This window comes from Coturnix japonica, chromosome 1, assembly GCF_054131305.1.
Source record: "Coturnix japonica strain WE chromosome 1, WE-NBRP24, whole genome shotgun sequence".
NCBI lineage: Eukaryota > Metazoa > Chordata > Aves > Galliformes > Phasianidae > Coturnix > Coturnix japonica.
The window spans coordinates 58,675,156-58,694,560 of record NC_140663.1 but is presented as its reverse complement, the minus strand read 5'-3'; the positions used below and the strand labels follow the sequence as shown (position 1 = coordinate 58,694,560).

The 19,405-nt window shown below is 39.7% G+C and overlaps 1 protein-coding gene across 6 annotated transcripts in view; it reads right to left on the bottom strand.

Moving 5' to 3' along the window:
- TBXAS1 (thromboxane A synthase 1) overlaps nucleotides 1-19,405 on the bottom strand; it is a 238,587-nt gene that overhangs the window by 90,338 nt on the left and 128,844 nt on the right. For all 6 annotated transcript variants that reach the window (XM_032445779.2, XM_015867313.3, XM_015867342.3 and 3 more), the window contains 2 exons: nucleotides 10,177-10,293; nucleotides 2,650-2,738 (listed from right to left, as the gene is read on the bottom strand). In XM_032445779.2, coding sequence (XP_032301670.2) covers nucleotides 2,650-2,738; nucleotides 10,177-10,293 — 206 coding nt within the window. The remainder of the gene's footprint in view (nucleotides 1-2,649; nucleotides 2,739-10,176; nucleotides 10,294-19,405) is intronic.

Here is a 19,405-nt window from a genome sequence, read left to right as displayed (position 1 = left end):
CAAAAGAGAAAAATTCTTTCTCACTTAAAAGCACAGAAACATCTCCTACCATTTCAGTCTGAACTGTTGGTCACAAGACTTCTGGACTAGCTGGATTACTGTGTTGAGGACAATGGGATGAGGTTCAACAAGACCAAGTGCCAGGTCACATGTATTCAGTCTGGGGCTCCTCACTACTACAAGAAAGATGCTGAGGCTCTAGAGTGTCCAGAGAAGAGCAATGAAGCTGATGAGGAATGTGAAGCCGAAGGGAACTGGGATTGTTTAGTCTGGAGAAGAGGTGGTTCAGAGGAGACCTTACTGCTTTCTACAACTTCCTGAAGGGAGGCTGTTGCAAGGTAAGTGTTGGCCTCTTCTCCCATGTAACTAGTGATAAGACGAGAAGGGAGGTTAGGGTTGGATATTAGGAAAAAAATATTCTTCAAAAGTGATTGTTAGGCAATGGAAACAAGCTGCCTGGAGATGGTGGTGTCACTGTCCCTGGGGATATTCAATAAATATGCGGATGTGGTACTGAGGGACACGGTTTAGTAGGAAAATATTGGTGGAAGGTAGACAGTTGGACTAGATGGTCTTGGAGGTTTTTTCCAACCTTGGTGATTCTATGATTCAGTGAAAAGGTCCTTAAGTAAAACTTTCTATTAAGGATTTCTTTCTTGTTATTGATAGCTCCCTTCTAATGCAAAATCCTGGTCAAAGCCAAGAGGAACTGACATCCCATGAAACCCATACTATTTAAGTATTCTCTTTAAGAAGCAAACTCTTTAAGACCTACAAGTGATGCATAGACCTTGGCATTGACACTTCAGAACTTACTGAATCTTTCCCCACATATCTGACCATTTATCCAGCTTTATTTCTAATGATCATTAGCATATACAGTAATTTGAGATAATGAACTGCGAATGCGAAATATCCTTGCAATCTGATTCTTCTGATCTGTTTACAATGACTGTTTTGCTGTATTTTTCTGTGACTGTTCTTTACTACAAAAGGATAATATCACATTCTTCCGGTGTCTTAACCTGAGCAAGGATGAATTTAAAAAAGTCAGGACTGAAAACCAGTATGTCCCATGTATATACCGTGAAGCATAATATCTCTATGATACTTGGACCACAGCCATTCTATGTGTTGTGGAAGGAAAAAAAATGCTATAGAGTTAAGTAACAACTTTGGATTTTCAACTCCTACATACACACAGAAGGTACTATTGGACTTGGAAATAAATATTAAAATATTAAAATATTAAAATTCTGCAATAAAACAGTTTCAGAGTTCTTCAATCACTTATCTCACAACGTTGTTGAAAAAAGCTTAAATATTGCATTTTGAGTTGTTGACAAAATACAAAATGGCTAAAGACAACTAACATAAAGAAGACAAGAGACTGTAAACAGAGAACCTACAACCAAAAAATAGCTCCTGAGGCAGAGAGGCAGAGAGAATCACATCTATGTATGTCAGACTGGCTGAAATGGTAGCATGATAAAACAACTGGAAGATCATATTTTAAGATGGTCCACATAATGCATTTCTACTTCACAAAAGTGCCTCTTGAGAGGTGAAACCCCATCATGGATCAATAGCTAAAAAAACAGGCAAAGAAAAAGGACAAATGCAAAAAAGGGAAAGACCCATGAGGACTGAAAAGGTCAGTTTTAATCAAAGCACTGTGGTAAGTGCAATGCAGCTCCAAGTTTCATAGTAACTCCTTAGATGTATAATGTAAAGAGATCTTTGTACACACATGAACACATGCATACATACATTCATATGTACTGTGCAAGGGATGGATAAAAAGCAGCTAAATATCCAATCCTTTAGATGAAAAAAAATTTTTTGGACTACTCCAGGATGGAGGAAATCGTGAGGAACTTTAGAAGATGCTGATCAACCTAGTAAGTGATGTGTAGGCAAAGCTGCCTAACAGAAAGGATGTACTTGAACTATGCATACATCATACAGATGCCTTAAAAGAACGGTATCTGCTCAGAGAAGGGTGTAGGTTGTATTGAAGCTCAGGGAAGATCCCTGCAGAAAAAAACAACAACAAAAAACAAGATAATAGGATCAAAAATGCATAACAAATAGAAGAAAGCACAGTATGGAAAATATTAAATGTCATTTTATAAATCAGTGGTGCATTCTCATCTGGAGTACCAATCTCATTGTTTCACAAAATGCAAGCATGCCATTAGATAGGGTTAGGAGGAATGTGGCAAGAATGATTAAGCGCTTAAGAAACCTCATACAAAAAAGCATGAAAGTAACAGAATAGAAGAATTTGATACAAGGTCAATTCCTGTATTTCTACATTATTGGCAGAAAACAGAGGGCAGACTGGACAGGGGCTGGTGCAACTTTTCTTTCTGCTTCCAGATGTTAAAACTTCATTAAACAGCAGATAGAAATACTGTAGATGCTTTCCCAAAATTACTTTTAAAGCATGCAGCGTCTCCCCTCAAGGAAGAAAAGGCATCTGTCACACACATCCTTTGTTCTGTGATCTCCACTTATAAAAGCAAGAGGAAAAAAAAACCCTTCTGTTACACACACAGTCAGAGAATGTTTAGAATAATTGCCGAATTTCTGATACCGACTTTTTTTTTTAAAACCTAGTATTAGTTTCTGGTATGCTGAACGTACCTTTGGATATCAAAAGCTCTGCCAGAATCTGCATAGGCTTTCAAGTTACTCAGCAGGACATCACAGGCCCGGTTTATTAGTGGTATCATCTAGAAAGGAATGCATTCTATTATGAATATTGTTAAAAATTATAAAAAATAAAAAGAATATAAAAATCAATTATTCTAAATTAGTCTTATCTAGTAGACAACATAAGCTCTCAGGTTCTTCCACAGGTGCAGTCAGGCTCTTTTGCACGGGTAAGAGAAAATGCTGGGATTGCCTGTTAGAAGTAAACCTATATATTATAGGAAAATCATTCTCCAGCTTGGAGCCTAAACTCATGATGCTTATCCGACCTTTAATTCTTGTCCATCTATGGCTATATACCAAGAGAGCAATCAAGCAAAGAAATTCCTCTTATTATTTTTTTTAACAATTCCCTGTCCCATCTGATAATCCATCGTGATCTATATTTACAGTACAATAGATTTAGGCAACATACACTCCAGCTCATCAGAAATAATGTTTGCTATGGTTCAAAAGTCTTATAAAGATACCACGAGTAGAGGCCCAACATTTCCATTCCTCTGTCCCTCAGTCTGAGAAATTTAAGGCATACACTGGGAAAACACCATGCATATCACAACAGTTTCATGAGGGAAAAGTACAGCTGTTACCTGAGGAAAGGGTTGCCTCGAGTCTCAACTGCCATTAAGCAGATGTGAATTTTTTCAGCTAGCAGTTCTTTCAGTCACCGACACATGATGGTCAGGTAGACTAACCCACAGCCTGGCTACAGCTAACAACTAAATATTCTCTTCTTTAGTACTTCATGGAAACCAGACGCAGGCAACCACCAAGATTTCCTTGAAGTCTTTCTGTAACTCTTTACATATGTAGGGCATCAGCCACTTGCTTGATTACACCTTCAAGAGGGGCAGGGGAAGGGGGCTGACTGTTACCTTGAGTCAGGGAATTGCAGAAAACCATCCATTACCCTAACAGTGCTATCCACCATGCCTCTTTCTCCATAGACTGCTGAGAGATCCTCCTACAATTTAATACCCCAATCTTGTTTCAGTTATGCCAAGCACTAGCAGACATATGCACAGCAAACCATCTTTCCTTCCTGAGCAACCTCCTTCAACATACGGATGTCAACAAACATGAGAACACACTTGTCCTACTACTCTGACATCCTTGTTACCAAAAAAGACTTACTGCAGCCTCTCAGCACAATCCAAAAGCTCTGCAGGCTGCCCAGCCAAGTCCATTTTGCTTGGCACTTCTACCTCTGTGAAACTGGCATAACACTTTGTGTGCAGGCATACTGCCATCCTAACACATGGGCAAGACTATATACAGTCAAAAGGCCAACGTGGGAGCATCCAATGTGTTTTCCAAAGGCAGGAGTCTCAGTTAAGAATGTGTTTAGCAGCTCTCAAGGTCTCATACCTATACAGGACAGAGCAGGTTGTTGCTATTTCAGTTCAAAGCTGGATTGATTTGGGCTGTGCAACAGGAGTCTCACAAAACAATTTTGAAGCCAGATTAGTATTCTGTAAAAGCAGCTGGTATGTGTCTACAAGGTGTACACCACGTTATGTGAAAGTTTTCTGCCCTTTTTGCTTTCTAAAGAAGGTCCCCTGCAGGGAGCTCCTTCTCAAACGGTTCAACAAAATTAACACATTTCTGTTCAACACACTGAACCAGGGTGAAATGCTTTATATTCTCTGGGTCCAGACCTTCCAATGAATGGAACCAGTCAAGGAGAACAAAATGAAAATCCATATTTTAACAGGTATGATGTTTTCTAAACAGATGGCGATCATTTCAGATTTTTCTTTTATTGCCTTATTTTCTCTTCTATTCTTCAGCACATCACCAGACTTGAAACCACCCAGCTGGCTGCTATTGCTTTCCAACAGCTGGCAAACATGGTCGGGGCACGTATTCCTGGCCAGGGCATCTCACAGCTCGTCTGAACTTCCTACATTCCATCAGCCTCTCAAAATATTGTTGCAATTCATTTCTAGCCATGAGATACGTTTACTAGCAAACCTAACCAGGAAAATGGGGAGAGGGGCACATGGATTTAATTTATTGTTAGAATTACAGGAGAGTAATATTAAGAAGACTTTTTGCATATGAAAGCTACAGAAGATATATACTTAGGAATCCCAGGTTTGGGTTTTTATTCTCCTGAGGGACATAAATTCTTCCAAGATTGCTAACTACAAAGACCACAGACTGAAAGATTCTCAAGTCCCTTAATACTTTAAACTCTTTGTTCAATCATCAAGAAAAATAAAATAGTACTGAGGGAGGTGAACTGCACCAAACTTCAGAAATCGGCACAATAACAGACATGTTGATCTGAACTGCCTTGGGTATCACTAGCTTTCTATACATTATCATTTGCCAGTCAGAATATAAAAGCTGCATAACCTGCCTGAGATTCAGATCTTGGTGGGTAAACAAACCCCAGCTGCTCTGTGTTCAGATTGGCTGAGAGTAACAGGATGAAGAAAAATCTAAACAATATGGTCCCTGTAAATATTTGATCTGCCAGTTATCTAATAGCAAGAGTAACCCAGAGTCCAAATTTCTTTCTTTTGCCAAAAGAGAGCATTTGGGGTTAAGGTTTTCATGATGCCAGGGGCTTTGCTGCATTAATCCTGCCAATATGCGATTTGGCACATAACAACAATCAGCTTCCGATTCTGCATATGCACGGTGCATGGGGATGTTTGCACTATTTAAAGGCATCAGAATCACATTCCTCTAGTTTGATGTGGTCTTTGGTATTTACTGTTATCATTCCATTTATTATTAGCACCAAAATTGTAAGGTAAAAGCCTGTTTTTTATTCATGGTAGGCAGACTTACTGGAGACTGCACTGTTCAGTACAGTATAGTGAGGTCATGTCGGCCTCCTTGTCCTATGTGAGATAAAATACAAGGGAAGAAGGAGGGGAAAAAAAGGGAAAAAAAAGATACACCCCCAGCGTAAGACTTTCTTTTGTTCCACATTTCAAGTTACTGACTAAAATCAGGAAAAGTAAAGAGGTGTATTTCCATCAGAAAGGGAATCTCCTTCTCTGAAGATATTCAAGATCCACTCGGATGCTTGTCTGTGCAACCTACCGTAGGGAACATGATTTAGCAAAAAGTTGGACTTGATGATCTCCAGAGGTCCCTTCCAAACCATATTTGATTCCACAAACACCTCACAGTGGGGCCCTGCTATCCATGAGCACAACTTAACCAAGGAACGCAACTCAACCAAGCATTTGAGTTGTGGCCCAAGATAAGGCACATTTCACATACCATCTCTTAAGTCAGTGATTTGCCTCAGCTAAGGTGAGTGTACCTGCTTTGCTTAATAGGAACAGCGACCCTTCCAAAAGCCTCTGACCACTGTCTAAGAGTAGAGTAAAAGAAAATCAAGGAACCCTCTCTGGCTGCACTGTCAGGTCCTGTCCTAGTAGGATCTGAAGGATCAACACACTTTGGAGTGACACTAGAGGATTTTCTTGCACTGTTCTGTTATGTTATCACAAGTTCTGCTTAGTGTCTCCCTTCATTTGAAGGAAAATGCCTTAACACAAACTCCACTTCATAGGTTATTTAGGACAATGCTACATTATGCTGCACTCTTTAATTTTTGTGTTCTGTTTTGTTTTAATAGTAAGTTAATGGAGAAGAGGATACACAGCATACTGATAGGAGATGACAAGAGTACTGCAGCACCATCAGAATAAATAAAAATCAATAGGTTTTCTGCTGGTGTTGGCTGTAAAAGAGAGCAAAGCTATTTATCAAGTCTGACAAGGGGTCCAGAACTGCAGGATCATCACAGGCACCACAGCAAAAAAGAGAAATAAGAAATACTAAATAGGGAATCAAGATCAGTACAGCAAGATCACTAACATATCAGCTTGTTTCAGTACATAATAGCTGAGGAGAGCACGACAGGAACACAGGGAACTTCATCTTTTACTTTAAAACCTCCAGCTATGTTCACAAATTCCATGCATTACAGCTTGGATCAACTTTCAGTGGTTGGTAATATTCCCATTTAACAAATGAAAGATGTTTCATGTACAAAGAATTTAAGTAGCTTCTACTGATCTCACAAAGGCAGCCCATGAAATGAAGGCTGGAAGTGAAATGTCTTGCTTCCTATCTTTCCTCATTCTCAGTGCTACCACAGCAATGGTGCACAGAGTCTACTTAAGAGTCTCACTGTGAACTGCTTAATATCACATCTGCTACCAATCCCAGTGGCATCTCATGTGGGATGAGACTACCAAATCTTACTGTAGTATCAAACCTAAAAGTCATCTGAATGTGCTCACCATTACAGTAGTTGAATTTAGTGTTACTTGGAACCAAACCTCCCTTCTGATGCAGTGGAGTGCTTTATTAATCTCTGCATATTTATTTGAAAAAGAAAATTTAAAAGAGAGAACATATGGAACTCCTTGAAAGCACCAGCAAAGCAGAGCACAGCTTCTTAAGTAAGAAACTGAGGATACAGAGAGCAAATGCAAAAGATGCTAGAAACTTCTTGAAAAAGGTTAGAAAATACATCTCTACATTCGAGCAGCAATCATTGCACTGGCTCCCTAACAGCTCTAGAACCTCTAGATTCAACTATTTGTTCCTAATTGTTCACATTTATAGGATCAAACTTTCCTCATTTGGCAATCAGTTCTTGGAAGCATTTGCCAAACCGAGGTGAAATTTATCATGTTTAGTGAACTTCTTAGTGACACTACACCAATATTGTGGAGTGAAAAGGGCAAAATACATCTCTGTCCCCAGCCACATCAGCTCAGTGGGGTATTATAGGTCAAACCCTAGCAAAATATATTCTCTCTGCCTTTGGTTTTGTCCCACGGTGGAGAACTCAAAGAGTAGGTGATCAGTTTCTTGCTACTGCTAGTACTGAAGCTATCTTTTGGCAACATTATAGATTCATGTGTTTCCGAAATGGAGATATCAGGAGTCTGTACCCAACTCTGGCTCTCTGCACATCTTTCGTCTGAAGGGATTGCTATGGGGAGTACAGAGTTGTTAGCATTTATAGCTCTGTCACAGGCTAATAGCTCCCAGTTCTCTCAGAGTATCCAGACAGACAAATCTATGTCCATAGCAGAACTAGGGGTTGCAGCACTCGGGGGAAACCATGCTCCAGAGCAACTCTGACGCTATATGGTCTCCCCAGTGATGCTGGAGCATTTGCACCGAGGAACAAAGGAAAGGTAGACAGGTTGAACAGACAGGAAGATTGTGGTGTGGGGTTTTTTTTGTGTGTTTTTTGTGGTTTTTTGGTTTGTTTTTTTTTTGTTTTTGTTTTTGTTTTTTTCAGAGTTCAGATCTCAGTGCCAAAGGAATCAGCATCCTAGGAGAAGAAATGAGGTATTTATGTAGCAGGGTTTATAAATAAGTATCAAACAAGAAGTCCAAAGTTCTTAAGCAATAAATTCATAACAAAACTAACTCATTTATAATTCACTGGGTTAGAGAGGAAGAGTTTATTATTAGCAGGATGCCTTCTAGATAACCCTGAATACTCTCTAGTATGGCCAATAGTGGAACACAGTATTTCTATTTCCATGTTTCTTTATGTTCTGGCAGAGCACTAAATAAGGGAGAGTTAAATAGCAGGATCATAATTAATGAGCATTGATTTCCTTTGAGAAGTGTTGGTATGGCTTCTAAATTAAACAACACGAGAAGCATATGAGTAAAGAGTTATGTTGCATTAACTTCAGATCCAAGGATTATCCATCTTTTTGGGTAGAAAGAGAACTGCGGTGTACATCCATACAAAAGAGGTTTTTAAGCTATCATAGACTTCTTGCCAGCATTTCTGTGGACAGTCTTCTTGTGAAGAAATGAGACAGGGACACAAAGTTGGGCCTTTTTAAAAGAGACTCTCCTCTCTCCTTGTTTTCCTACTTTGTGTAGACTGGGAGGAAGAAAACAGCATTTCCAGGTAACTTAGAGCTTACACCCCTTACACAAAGTTTGGAAGAGATAGAACAGGAAAAGCTGACCATCAAGTAAAAGAAAAGATTGCAATTTTTGCATGCCTATGCCTGGGTACAAGGTGCAAAGGGGCCCACCATTTTACCTTCTACCAACACCTCCTCTGGCACTGCAGCTGCACCACAAAGCACTGTGAAGTGAGCAACGTGACTTTTCCCACCTCAGTTTCATTGAGTCAAATCCTGTAGACCTGTATCCACCTGGCCCCAAAGCAAGACACGCGGGGTCTCAGCCCACTCACCCTCACCTCTCTCTGCTGGTGCTGGCAGAGGTAGTATTATCTTTTGTCAGTTCACCAGCAAAGAGCCAAAGCCAGGAGCTGCGCTTTGCCAATGACCTGCAGTAAGGCAGATTAATTTCAGCTCAGAAAATGCAAAACTCTCCTCTCCCACCACACCATTAGCGACTAATCGCTTGAATATTTAAAAATCCTCGTGTCCATAAAATTCCACTATGGAGCTGGTGACAGAGCAAATGTCGAGGTGCATAACCAATGATATTGTCAGTTGTGATTAATCAGCATCTCCAGCAGGCTTGCGGCCAATTAGAATTTACCATAATAAGGAGGTGACAGCCGGCGTTGCTAAGCGACCGCTGTCTATAGAGCCGAAAGAGCCAGACACATTTAGATGTTACTGTGGATTTCGACAGCGGCATGTCAAAACAACACAAGCGTCTGCCCAGTGGAAAATTTTACAACCAAGAACTGGGCACTGGATTGAGGCATGCCTCCCTTTCAGAATAAAATCCATAAAAGAAGAAGTGGTGGTTTGTTGGTTGTTTTTTCCTCTGAAAGAAGACTTTAACCAGTCGATCATTTATCTGCATTTAATTAAGAGATATCGCGTCACCGGAATAGAACTTTGTTACTGAGTAATGGGTTCTCGTGGCTAAGTAAATGCTGAGACATTTATAGGAAATTAGCATCAGGTCAACGTGGAGACATTATTTTCAGTCAGAGGTATTTATCTGGCAATGACATTCTGTTCCAGTGACTTATTTTATTATATGAAAGGATTAAAGAATAAAAGAAGGCGGGGGGAAGGAGATGGAGAAATGAAAATAGACTGACAGCAGTTCCCGTGTTAACATGAGAGCTGCTGACTCTGCAAATAATGAAAAGCTATGCTCCAGTTGGGAGCAATAACCTTTTCTGTACTCTAGCTCATTCCTAAAAGGGATGGAGTAAGATTTTTTTAATTTTTATTATTATTATTATTATTTTTCACTTTGCTACACTTTTAAATGGTGTATACAGAGAAAGAAAATGGATCATCTCCTCAGATTAACTATTCTGATTTACACCAGTCTATGACATGGACCACATTGTACGCACTCTACTGGACATGCTATTAAAATTTAAGCAAATTGAAAAGCAACAGAATTTTTAACCTATCCTTAATGTGGAGCCATACAAGTAGATGCTTACACAAAAGAAAAAACTATGCCTTCTGAATCAGGAAAGCAACACTGCCCATGCCTTACCTCTTTAAGTTTGGCATCACTGAAGGCTGGGGTCAGCAGGCTCCGGACATACTTCCATCTCTCATCACGAAGACAAAGGATGCTGTCAAGCATCGGCTTGGAAATTAAGTTCGGCTTCTAAATCAAAATAAAAAATGATTCAGTTTTAACACAAAGGCAAGTAAGGCTACTGGAGGCTCTAGAATTTGGTAAGACTGGCCATAAGTGGTATTGCATTGCTGTCCCAGGATGACAGGGCTTCAAATCAGAACCAAACACCAAGGTAAACATGGATAAAGATACAGAATATTTCCCTCTTGTTGAATGTGTTTCATCTTGGGCTTGTAAAAGCCCTGGGTCAGTCCATCAGCTCCGTACTCAGGCTGTTCTGGTTCTGTTGCTTCTGATGTTCTCCTGTGATTGCCAGCTCTCCTTTGCTGAACCCTGATTTCTTTTCTCCCTTTCTAAGGTGACTAGCAAGAGGACCTGTCAACACTCCTTCTCTGTGTGACATGAGTGCCAACATACTGCATGCGGGCGTTGGTGGGGGACACGATTTCTGGTGACAGCTGGTATGTCAGACTGTTACATGCATTTTCAAAGTCTTCTGAAAATATGTTGATTAGAAAGCAAGTTTCAGTCCTTACTCTGTCTGTATGGAACCCTCACAGAGTGTTGCCGAATGAAGATGTTCTGACTTGGGGTTTTTACTGCTTCAGAACTTGGTTGTACATATTAGATTCAATAACCTCCCCAGGCAAACTGCTGCTGTGCTGGCCTACTCTTACCAAGGCAGCACCAGCTCTCTTCCTATACAGTCTGTAGTATTTTTGTTATCATGAACAGGCGTAGCAAACAGGTTATTCATGCTATGTACTGCAGGCTGTGTCCCTCCCTATTCACCCCAGAATGCTACGCACCACAGCATGACCCTGTTGACTCATGTCCTGGCTTATGGTTCAGTGCAACCATCAGACTTTTTTTCTAAGTAACTGCTACCCAGGAATTATTCCTCAACCTTTATCTTTGAAGCTGGTTACTACTAAAACTAGAATATGTTGAACTATGGCTGTTCTTTTTATGATTACTTCCAACTGATCAAGATCACTCTGAGTTGTCACTGTTTCTTTCAGTGCCTTTTATCCTTTCCAGCTCAGTACCTTCTATATAATGCTATTACACTCAGTGCTGCCACCATCTAAACCATTAAGAAATGTACTGACCAGCACTTGCAAAGTGCCTGCCTCTGGGATCCCCCTGATGCATGCCTCCATTCTAACAGTGGACTGTTCCTAAACCCTTCCCAATTCATCTTCACATATTGCATAGCCACTTCCTCCAGACAAACCATTCTGAAACTGGCAGGTGGGGATGAGAGGTATACGTCACAGTGTAGATAACATGCTATAAGAAGACAATCTCTTGTGCATTTGAGATATGGCACCTGCCCAGGATAGCAGTGATTGTATAGCCCCCATGTTAACGGTAACATCAGTACCAATACTTCCCCAGGAAAGACACAAACCAACAAAAAATACATGTTGGCATTCCCAACATTATCCACTGATTCCTTTCACTCTTGACACTTTTCCGTGTCTCTACTTTGTTACTAATGTACATAAAGAATGAGTTCTTACCATCCATTACACACCTGAATACCTTTTAACTTGATTGTCCCTACATGCTCTTCTTGTTCTTGGAAACCAGACCTATTTTCCACTTTATAAAAACCCTTTTTTTCCCTGTAAGGGCAGTGAAACATTCATGATTTAGCTACAGTGGTCTTCTACTGCACATCCTAAACTTTTCTCCATATTGGAAGAGTTTGTACTTAATATTTTCTTTAAGAAGCTGCCAGCTCTCCTTAACACCTTTTTCCTTTACGCTTGCCAGGAATCTCACCACGTTGCATAAGCTTTTAAAATGTAGAAGTTCATTTTATATTGTAAGCAGTTCTAATGCGATAGTTTTAAATACTCAACACCACCACCCTGTGCAGTAAAGAAAAGCCTCTGAGCTGACAGTACAGATCAGTTTGGAGCAAAGATGAGCTGTTTTCAAGGGGAAGAGTATGCAGTGGGATTTGAAGCTAAATAAAGACATAGAGCCAGGTATTCTCATGAGATGACCACTCTGAGGTAAAAGATAGGTACCTTTCTAACATATACACAGCCCATATTATTTCATGTGATAAGAAGGAAAATCTGGATAGGCTGTCAAAGCTGAAGTAGTTTGGACTCTTTTCTCTGAGCATCCCATTTAAATAAATTATCTGTTCTCTAACTTGTCAGTAGGTATCAACTTCAAGGATCAGAGGTGCAACTAGAGAGACCATCATTCACCGGAGTTCTGTCTCACTTGTTACTGATATTCAAAGTAAAGGTAGAAGAGAGAGATTACGGAAATGAGCACCACACTTGGAGAAAGTACCAGACACAAGTTTCTGCTCCACACTTCCTGTGCAATGTTGGGGAAGCTTTTCACGCTAAATATTAGCTCAGATGGTCACCAAAGAAGTATTCCTTGTTTCTTTGGTCTCTAGCTTCAAGCTCAGAAGCCCAGACTACAGAGCCACTGAGCTCTTACTGATGCAACTGAAATAAAAAATACGATTTGATCACACAAAACATATTGGTCCCAGAAATTAGGTCATCAAATTGGGCCCCCCAAATTAGCGAACACTTTTAGACTTGTGCTTCAGTCATCAACCTCTCTCCTGATTTATAGAGATACCACATCACCTCTTCTGAATTGCTACTGATACATCAACATTTCTGAACTGCTCAGAAAATAAAAGTGAAAGAATGGAACAGCAGTTCCCTCAAGGAAATGACTTACCTGTCTTCCAAATAAGATTTGAGTTGTATGCAGGAAAATAAAAAGGAAAAAAGGAAAAAAAAAATTAGAGAACAACACTTGGAAAAGTATTTTGCATCCACTTATGAACTGAAGGCTGCCCAGTCTGTCCATTTTATAAAGGAAATCTGCTCTGGAAGACAAAGCTCCAATTAGATAACAACAGATGAGATATAAACCTGACTGCGTTTGACTTGAAAGCAAAGCCCCCTCCTAAAACCAAACAGTCCCCCCTAAAAATTGCTCCCAGTTGCATGAAGACTGTATACAGTGCATTCACAGAAAGGAGATCTGTTACGGAACAGGAAGCCTGTTAATAAAATGCTATAACTATGACACTAACCATAGCATTGCCTTTTTAGCACTCTACTTCATGTCAGCAATGCTCACTTAGCACATTTTTGGTGTGTATAGCATTATACATATTTAGACACTGCAAGGAAAGAAACGCAATTTTGGCCATAAATTACTTTACTCCGTCTTTTTAAATTGGGTGCTCAAATACATGTTTGTGTTTATTGGAATAGCATCAGTGTGACTGACAGTGGATAGCAGATTTCATTTATCAGTTTTTTCTTGTAATTTCTGCAAACATTTTTTTTCATAATTGCATAATCTGCTTTGTGGGTTCTTGGAGCAGGAATGAAAATGAATTTGATATGACAATGATCTTGATGTATCTTAGTGAAAGATGCAAGTGTTATCTCGCTCCAAATAGGCAAAGTACCAGCTGTTTGTTACAATTCCTGATCCTACAAAATTCACTAAAACATATTACCATGGAAGGTAGCTATAATATTTTCAGGGGTAGATTTTGTTTTTAAGGTGGGGGAGGAAATTGCTTGTAAGTCAAATGCAATCAGGCTCATATTCCATCTGGCATTATCTAAACACCCAACAACTGCTTTGTGAATCCTTCTCCTGTGTAATCAACCACTTTTGACCGCAGTACAGTAATGCTGCATGAAAACTACTGGCATCATGGTAAACTGCTGCAGCATACCCACACTGCTACTGAGATCCCACAATCACATACATGCTACAAGGAACAACAAAACAAAAATAAACAAACAAACAAATAAAAAAATGCAGGAATTTGCTTTCAAACATCCTTGAAAGACCAGCACTTTTAAAACACAAACCAAATGTTTGTAGATGAGCAGCATCCTTGTAATTGATGCAAGAATTCCCTCCCCATTGAGCTGTTCCTTAGGCTGACCCTTCAGACACAGTTATTGGCTTGTTCGTCCCCGAGTCAATTTGGCTTGCTGTGTATTACTAAATAATTCAAGCCAGCAGCTCTTTGGCTCTGAGGCCAAGTGGTACAACACACCTCCTGTCCCCAAGGTTAAATCACTTTCCCAAAGAGAATGGCCGTATCTAAACTGCTTATTGGTAGCTATGCATGTTAATCTCTTGAACTGTGCCCAGACTGTGTCTGGGGGAGACTAATCAATACAGGACAAAACCCTGCTAAGAAGTGCATCAATATGGACATCCGTAGGACCTACTCATGCACTAATATCCTGGTCCTGGTTTTTTCAGGTTTATAACTACAGCCTTTTGCGATTCAAAAATGATTTTTTTCCTGAGATTATCACCTAAAGGTTAGGGCTGAATCATTGGCAGCCAGCAATGACTGTCTGAAGCAGCAGGAAGGGTAGCATCACAGCAGGAAGGGTAGCATCACCACAAAATTCCCTCAGAAATCTTCCCTCATGAGAGTTTGCAACCAGCAGAAGAACACAGCCATGCACTCTTAAGATAACCCAAAGAGACGAATCTTCAAAGGACCTAAAAAGTATCAATGAAGACCATTAAGAACCTACAAGCTACAAAGCCCATATAGACCATTCATGTCTACAGAACCAGTTGCTCATCTGCTCCACAGGCACAGACAACACAGTAAGAAATGAAACTGTGAAACTGGGTCTCAGAAACTTAATCACAGTTTACTGCTTCCATATTCAGAACCAATAGAAGATTATTTACTGGAATTTGCTGGAAGTCATCTTCAGCACTGAAATCCAGGTGAGATTCAGACAAGGAACTAAGCTCTAGAGCACTTAAAATCCCAAATCCTAATAGCAAATCCAAGAGTAATTTTGGCATCATTCATACCTAACAAACACCTTTTGCCTTAGTGCAAGTATTCAGCTTTTTTCTAGCCCTGCAGGCTTTGCAGAATCCATCTGTAAATGGAATCACAAATGCTATACCCAGTAACAACCCTACAACCCATGCTGACAAAAGCTCTTTCAACCTTTGTTCATGGCATTGCAGTATCTGGGGTAACATCCAGCTGTAGATCCTCCATCTGCTCATTTTCCCTCTCTGAAACTATTTCTGGATATTTTTTGAATACAAGGCATAGTCCTTCTCCTAGCCCTCAGACTTATCATGAAATATCTGTGACAGCTGTAAGGGGTAATAGGGTTCACTTTTCACTCCCTGGGTGAGCTCCAGAGCCCACACACAGGAATAAGCAGCAAACAGGCCTGCCACAACTGTGCACTAATTTGTTAATCTCTTAATTTTCAAAGCTGTCCTTCTCTTGTTAAAAGCACACCTATAATTAGGCATTGCCATCCTGTTTAAGAAGCCATGTTTTAAAATTTAATTTAATGAGAAATCAGAGAGAAGGTTAATAGCAAAAATACAAGTTTCTATCCTCATCTCTCAGACAGGAATTATTTCTAAATTCTTTTCATATGATTACTTCCTCAGATCGGCTTATGCCAGCTGATTGACAGGTCACCACCACCAGTTCAGCCAGCAGGTGGAACCAATAAGCACATGAGCTGCTCAGATGGAATTTCATCCTGGCAGTGGCATGACACTTAATGACCAACCTAGTACCTCCTCTTAAAAAAAAAAAAGCAAAAACACACCAAGGAAATAAAAAAAGGGATCAGAGAGCTCACCCTTTTACTAGGTCTGCAGTAAATGCACCATGAAAATAAGTCTGCAGAGGATGCCTCCATATTCGTTTGAATTTACTAGGTGATTCGTAAGAGGAAAGCCATACACAGCTCTCCCTGCGTTCATGATATTATAAAACATATTGTGTTCCTCCTGAACCAGAAGAGTACAGTGATATACTCTACTACACAAAACACATTGTTCTATGTCATACACTTTAGTTCATTACTTGTTACATCTATCAGGTTCATTCTTAAACAGAGGAAATAGACATGCCTAACTTTTCACACATCAGATTTTCCCATAGCTGGAGAAAACCTCCACTATTCACACACAGATCACAGCCTTCACAGAGGCTTCCTTCCTTCCGCAGCGGAAGAGAATGCTGCATCCCTCCCAGCCCTCTACTCTGTTTGGAGCAGTCAGTCCCTTCTTGCCCAAAAAAGCAGTGAGCAAACACTTTTTCACCCCAAAAGCTGCCTGAGACCATCATTAACTCTACTGAAAGTCTACTGCAGTATTTTCCCTTATAAAAGTCCATGTAAAACTTGTCTGACTTTAGTATCTGTGATTTAGAAGGTCATCTCACTGTTGAAGAAGGAAAAAAAGTCCACCAAACTAACTCCAAAACGTCAGTGTTGCTTTGCAGTTTCATTAAAGTGTCAAGTAAAAGTTTGTAGTTTAATTTGCAACCAACACACACTTCTGGAGAAGGACAGAAAATGTCCATGTACTATGCATTTCATTAGGCTTTTAGGTTCTCTTTGGCCATTAAGTGACTTCAAAAGAGTGTTACAACTTAGAACTGGTTGGAGTGATTGCAGCAGTTGTCTTCCATTCTACTGTACAGACACGACTATACAAAATAGAATCTCTGAGTCCATTCCTTTGTTGTCAAGTTAGGATTTTCAACAACTGACTAATGGCTACTGTTCATCATTACTCATTGGAAAAATGGCACAGACAACACCAGTTTACAAGTAAATACTGGCATTTTTCCCTTCTGTGGCAAGATGCCTGGAAACATCTGTTCTTGTCTTTGCAAACATTCTCTTAAGTCATGGTTTTGTCAATAGAAACCAAAGCGAGTCATTGCTATGAGGTAAACATAACCATTCATAAATGCTAAAATAAACACATATGGCCTCCTACAGTCTGACCTAGACCCATGCAAATCACACATCATTTCATTTGTTGGTGTAAACTAGATCAAAATTAAGTCCACACCTTCATCAGTTTGTTTATAGGGATCAGTTTGGATACCTGGGGTCAAAATAGTCAAACTAAAGAAAAAAGCATTTACTTCTAATTTATGAGAAGTTTTGGTACTATAAGCACATTCTGGTTGTACTAGAGAACCTGTGCTCTATACTCAGCTTTTGCTGTATTAAAAGAGTTTTTAAATGTAATGTTTAAGTCTATTTTCCAGCTGACGTAACTGGACTATTTAGTGTTGTATAAAGTCATAATACTAATAAAAGCCTCTCTGTTTTTGCAGATTTTACCTAAAAGAAAGGTTAAGGAAAGGTTTTCTTTTATAGATTGTAAGGTAAACTGGGAGAAAAGTAGCCCCCAGTAACTTTTGTTTCAGTTATATCTCTGTGTTTTCAATCACGCATGTACAAAGAAATTACTGATGACACCCATAGGAAGAAAGGTAAAGAAATAAGATAAAACAAGAAGGAATAAACTATCACAGCAGGATTACAGGCAAGTGGAATGGCAGGGGAGAAATGCTCCTAAACCCTCCTGTCCTTTCCAAAGAATAGTTAGGAGTAAATTGAGACTGAAATTAGAGCATTCACTCCTCATGCTTCAGTCCCAGTTCTCCAAGGTCTGTTTACATATAAACTATCATTAAATAAAGAAACACAAGTAATATTATGCAGCTTATCTGAAACCTTGGCCTCTGCAATCAGCAATATTTTGAAGCAGTATCTGAAACTTTGGCCTCCCTGAATCAGATGACTGCCCTATTAGGCTGAAGAGATTCTCTGACTTCTCTACCATGGGCTGCATGGGAAAAAACAGAATTACTTTTATATAGAAGACTGCAAGTGCATCTTCCCCAAGAGTTGCTAGGTAGAGCACTTCCCAGAGAGATGAGATGAGCACCATGACATGACTTCCAGCAGAGAAAAGCATGAAAGCCTTTTTCTTGCATCCTGGGCAGCTGTCCTTGTCACTGGGGACTGTGTAAAAGGGACCCAGCATCATCACCTTCTCTTGTAAATCAAAGAGAGATGTTTACTGTTGCTATACTTTTTTCAGAGCCCAAAATACAGGCAGTTTCAAAGCATGCCTGTGAGGTTTAGCTCCTCTTGATTCATCATATTCACAGGTCACCCATGCAGGACACAAGATTGATCTCAAAGCGCACCAAAGTTATTCTGACCATACTGAGAAAAAGAATTGCAGGGTCCTGAGAAACCTTGGTTGAAATTCCTAGCCACAAGGGGTTCAAGGCACTTCCCAGCATTATGTGCGGCTGAGTAAGGGTTTAAGATCTGTGTTTTCAAAGCTCCTTGAATGATAGCTAAATGCTTAAGACTTTCTGACTGCTATCAGTGTCAATCTAGCCAGGTGAAGGGGAGACCTACACCAGCGGCTCACAGTAAAAATATTATTTGTATGCAAAGATTTTCTTAAGAACAGAGTATATATTTTAAAATGTCAATTTTAATGTATTTTACATTTTATTGAAAATTTTGGTTTGCATTCTTTCATTCAAAGGTTATAATATGAAGTAAAATAATAAATAGGGCATCTCTGAGCAGTGAGAAACACTAAGAAATATACAGATAATCAGTAAAGAATGTTCCAAAACTAATGGTCCTTTGAAAGGGTTTCTATCAGTGTTCTAAATTTCTAGATAGCATCTACAAGTTGTTGTCTATTTTCATATTCCGCAACATCCTGATAGGCAAAATGCACTTCAGCCTCATTTACTTAATTCAAACCAGAACATTGGAGTCAGTTCTTCAGACCAGTATGTCCAATACATGCAAAACAAATCCAGAGAAAAGTATTCCACCTTTTTTTCCCTGATGTCAAAATAAAAAACTGAATACAACGTCAAACAAAGTGAATAAAAGGTTGCTTGCAAAGGCTCATCGTGGCTTTAAAAAAATGCTAATGAGTTCAAGATGCTACTTACATCAAACTACTGGAAGAAAAGGACTAGTGAAGATTAAAAGCATGGTGGCAACCTCCAGCTCTGCGAATCCAAAAGCCATTGACAGTTGAAGTTAGTGGGCTGTGCAAAAGGAAATACCACTCTGCACTTGCTGCGTTCTTATGCTCTTTTCTCTGAGCATCTGCTGCAACTCAGGCAGAGCACTCCTTGGCCCAATATGATTCTTTTTATGTTAGTTTTCCTTTGAAAAGTTGTTCAGAAAGAGAACTCCAGGTCAGCAGTGATGGCGGCACGACAAGCTGTCAACAAATCACATTTGCAATATCCGCTTAACTG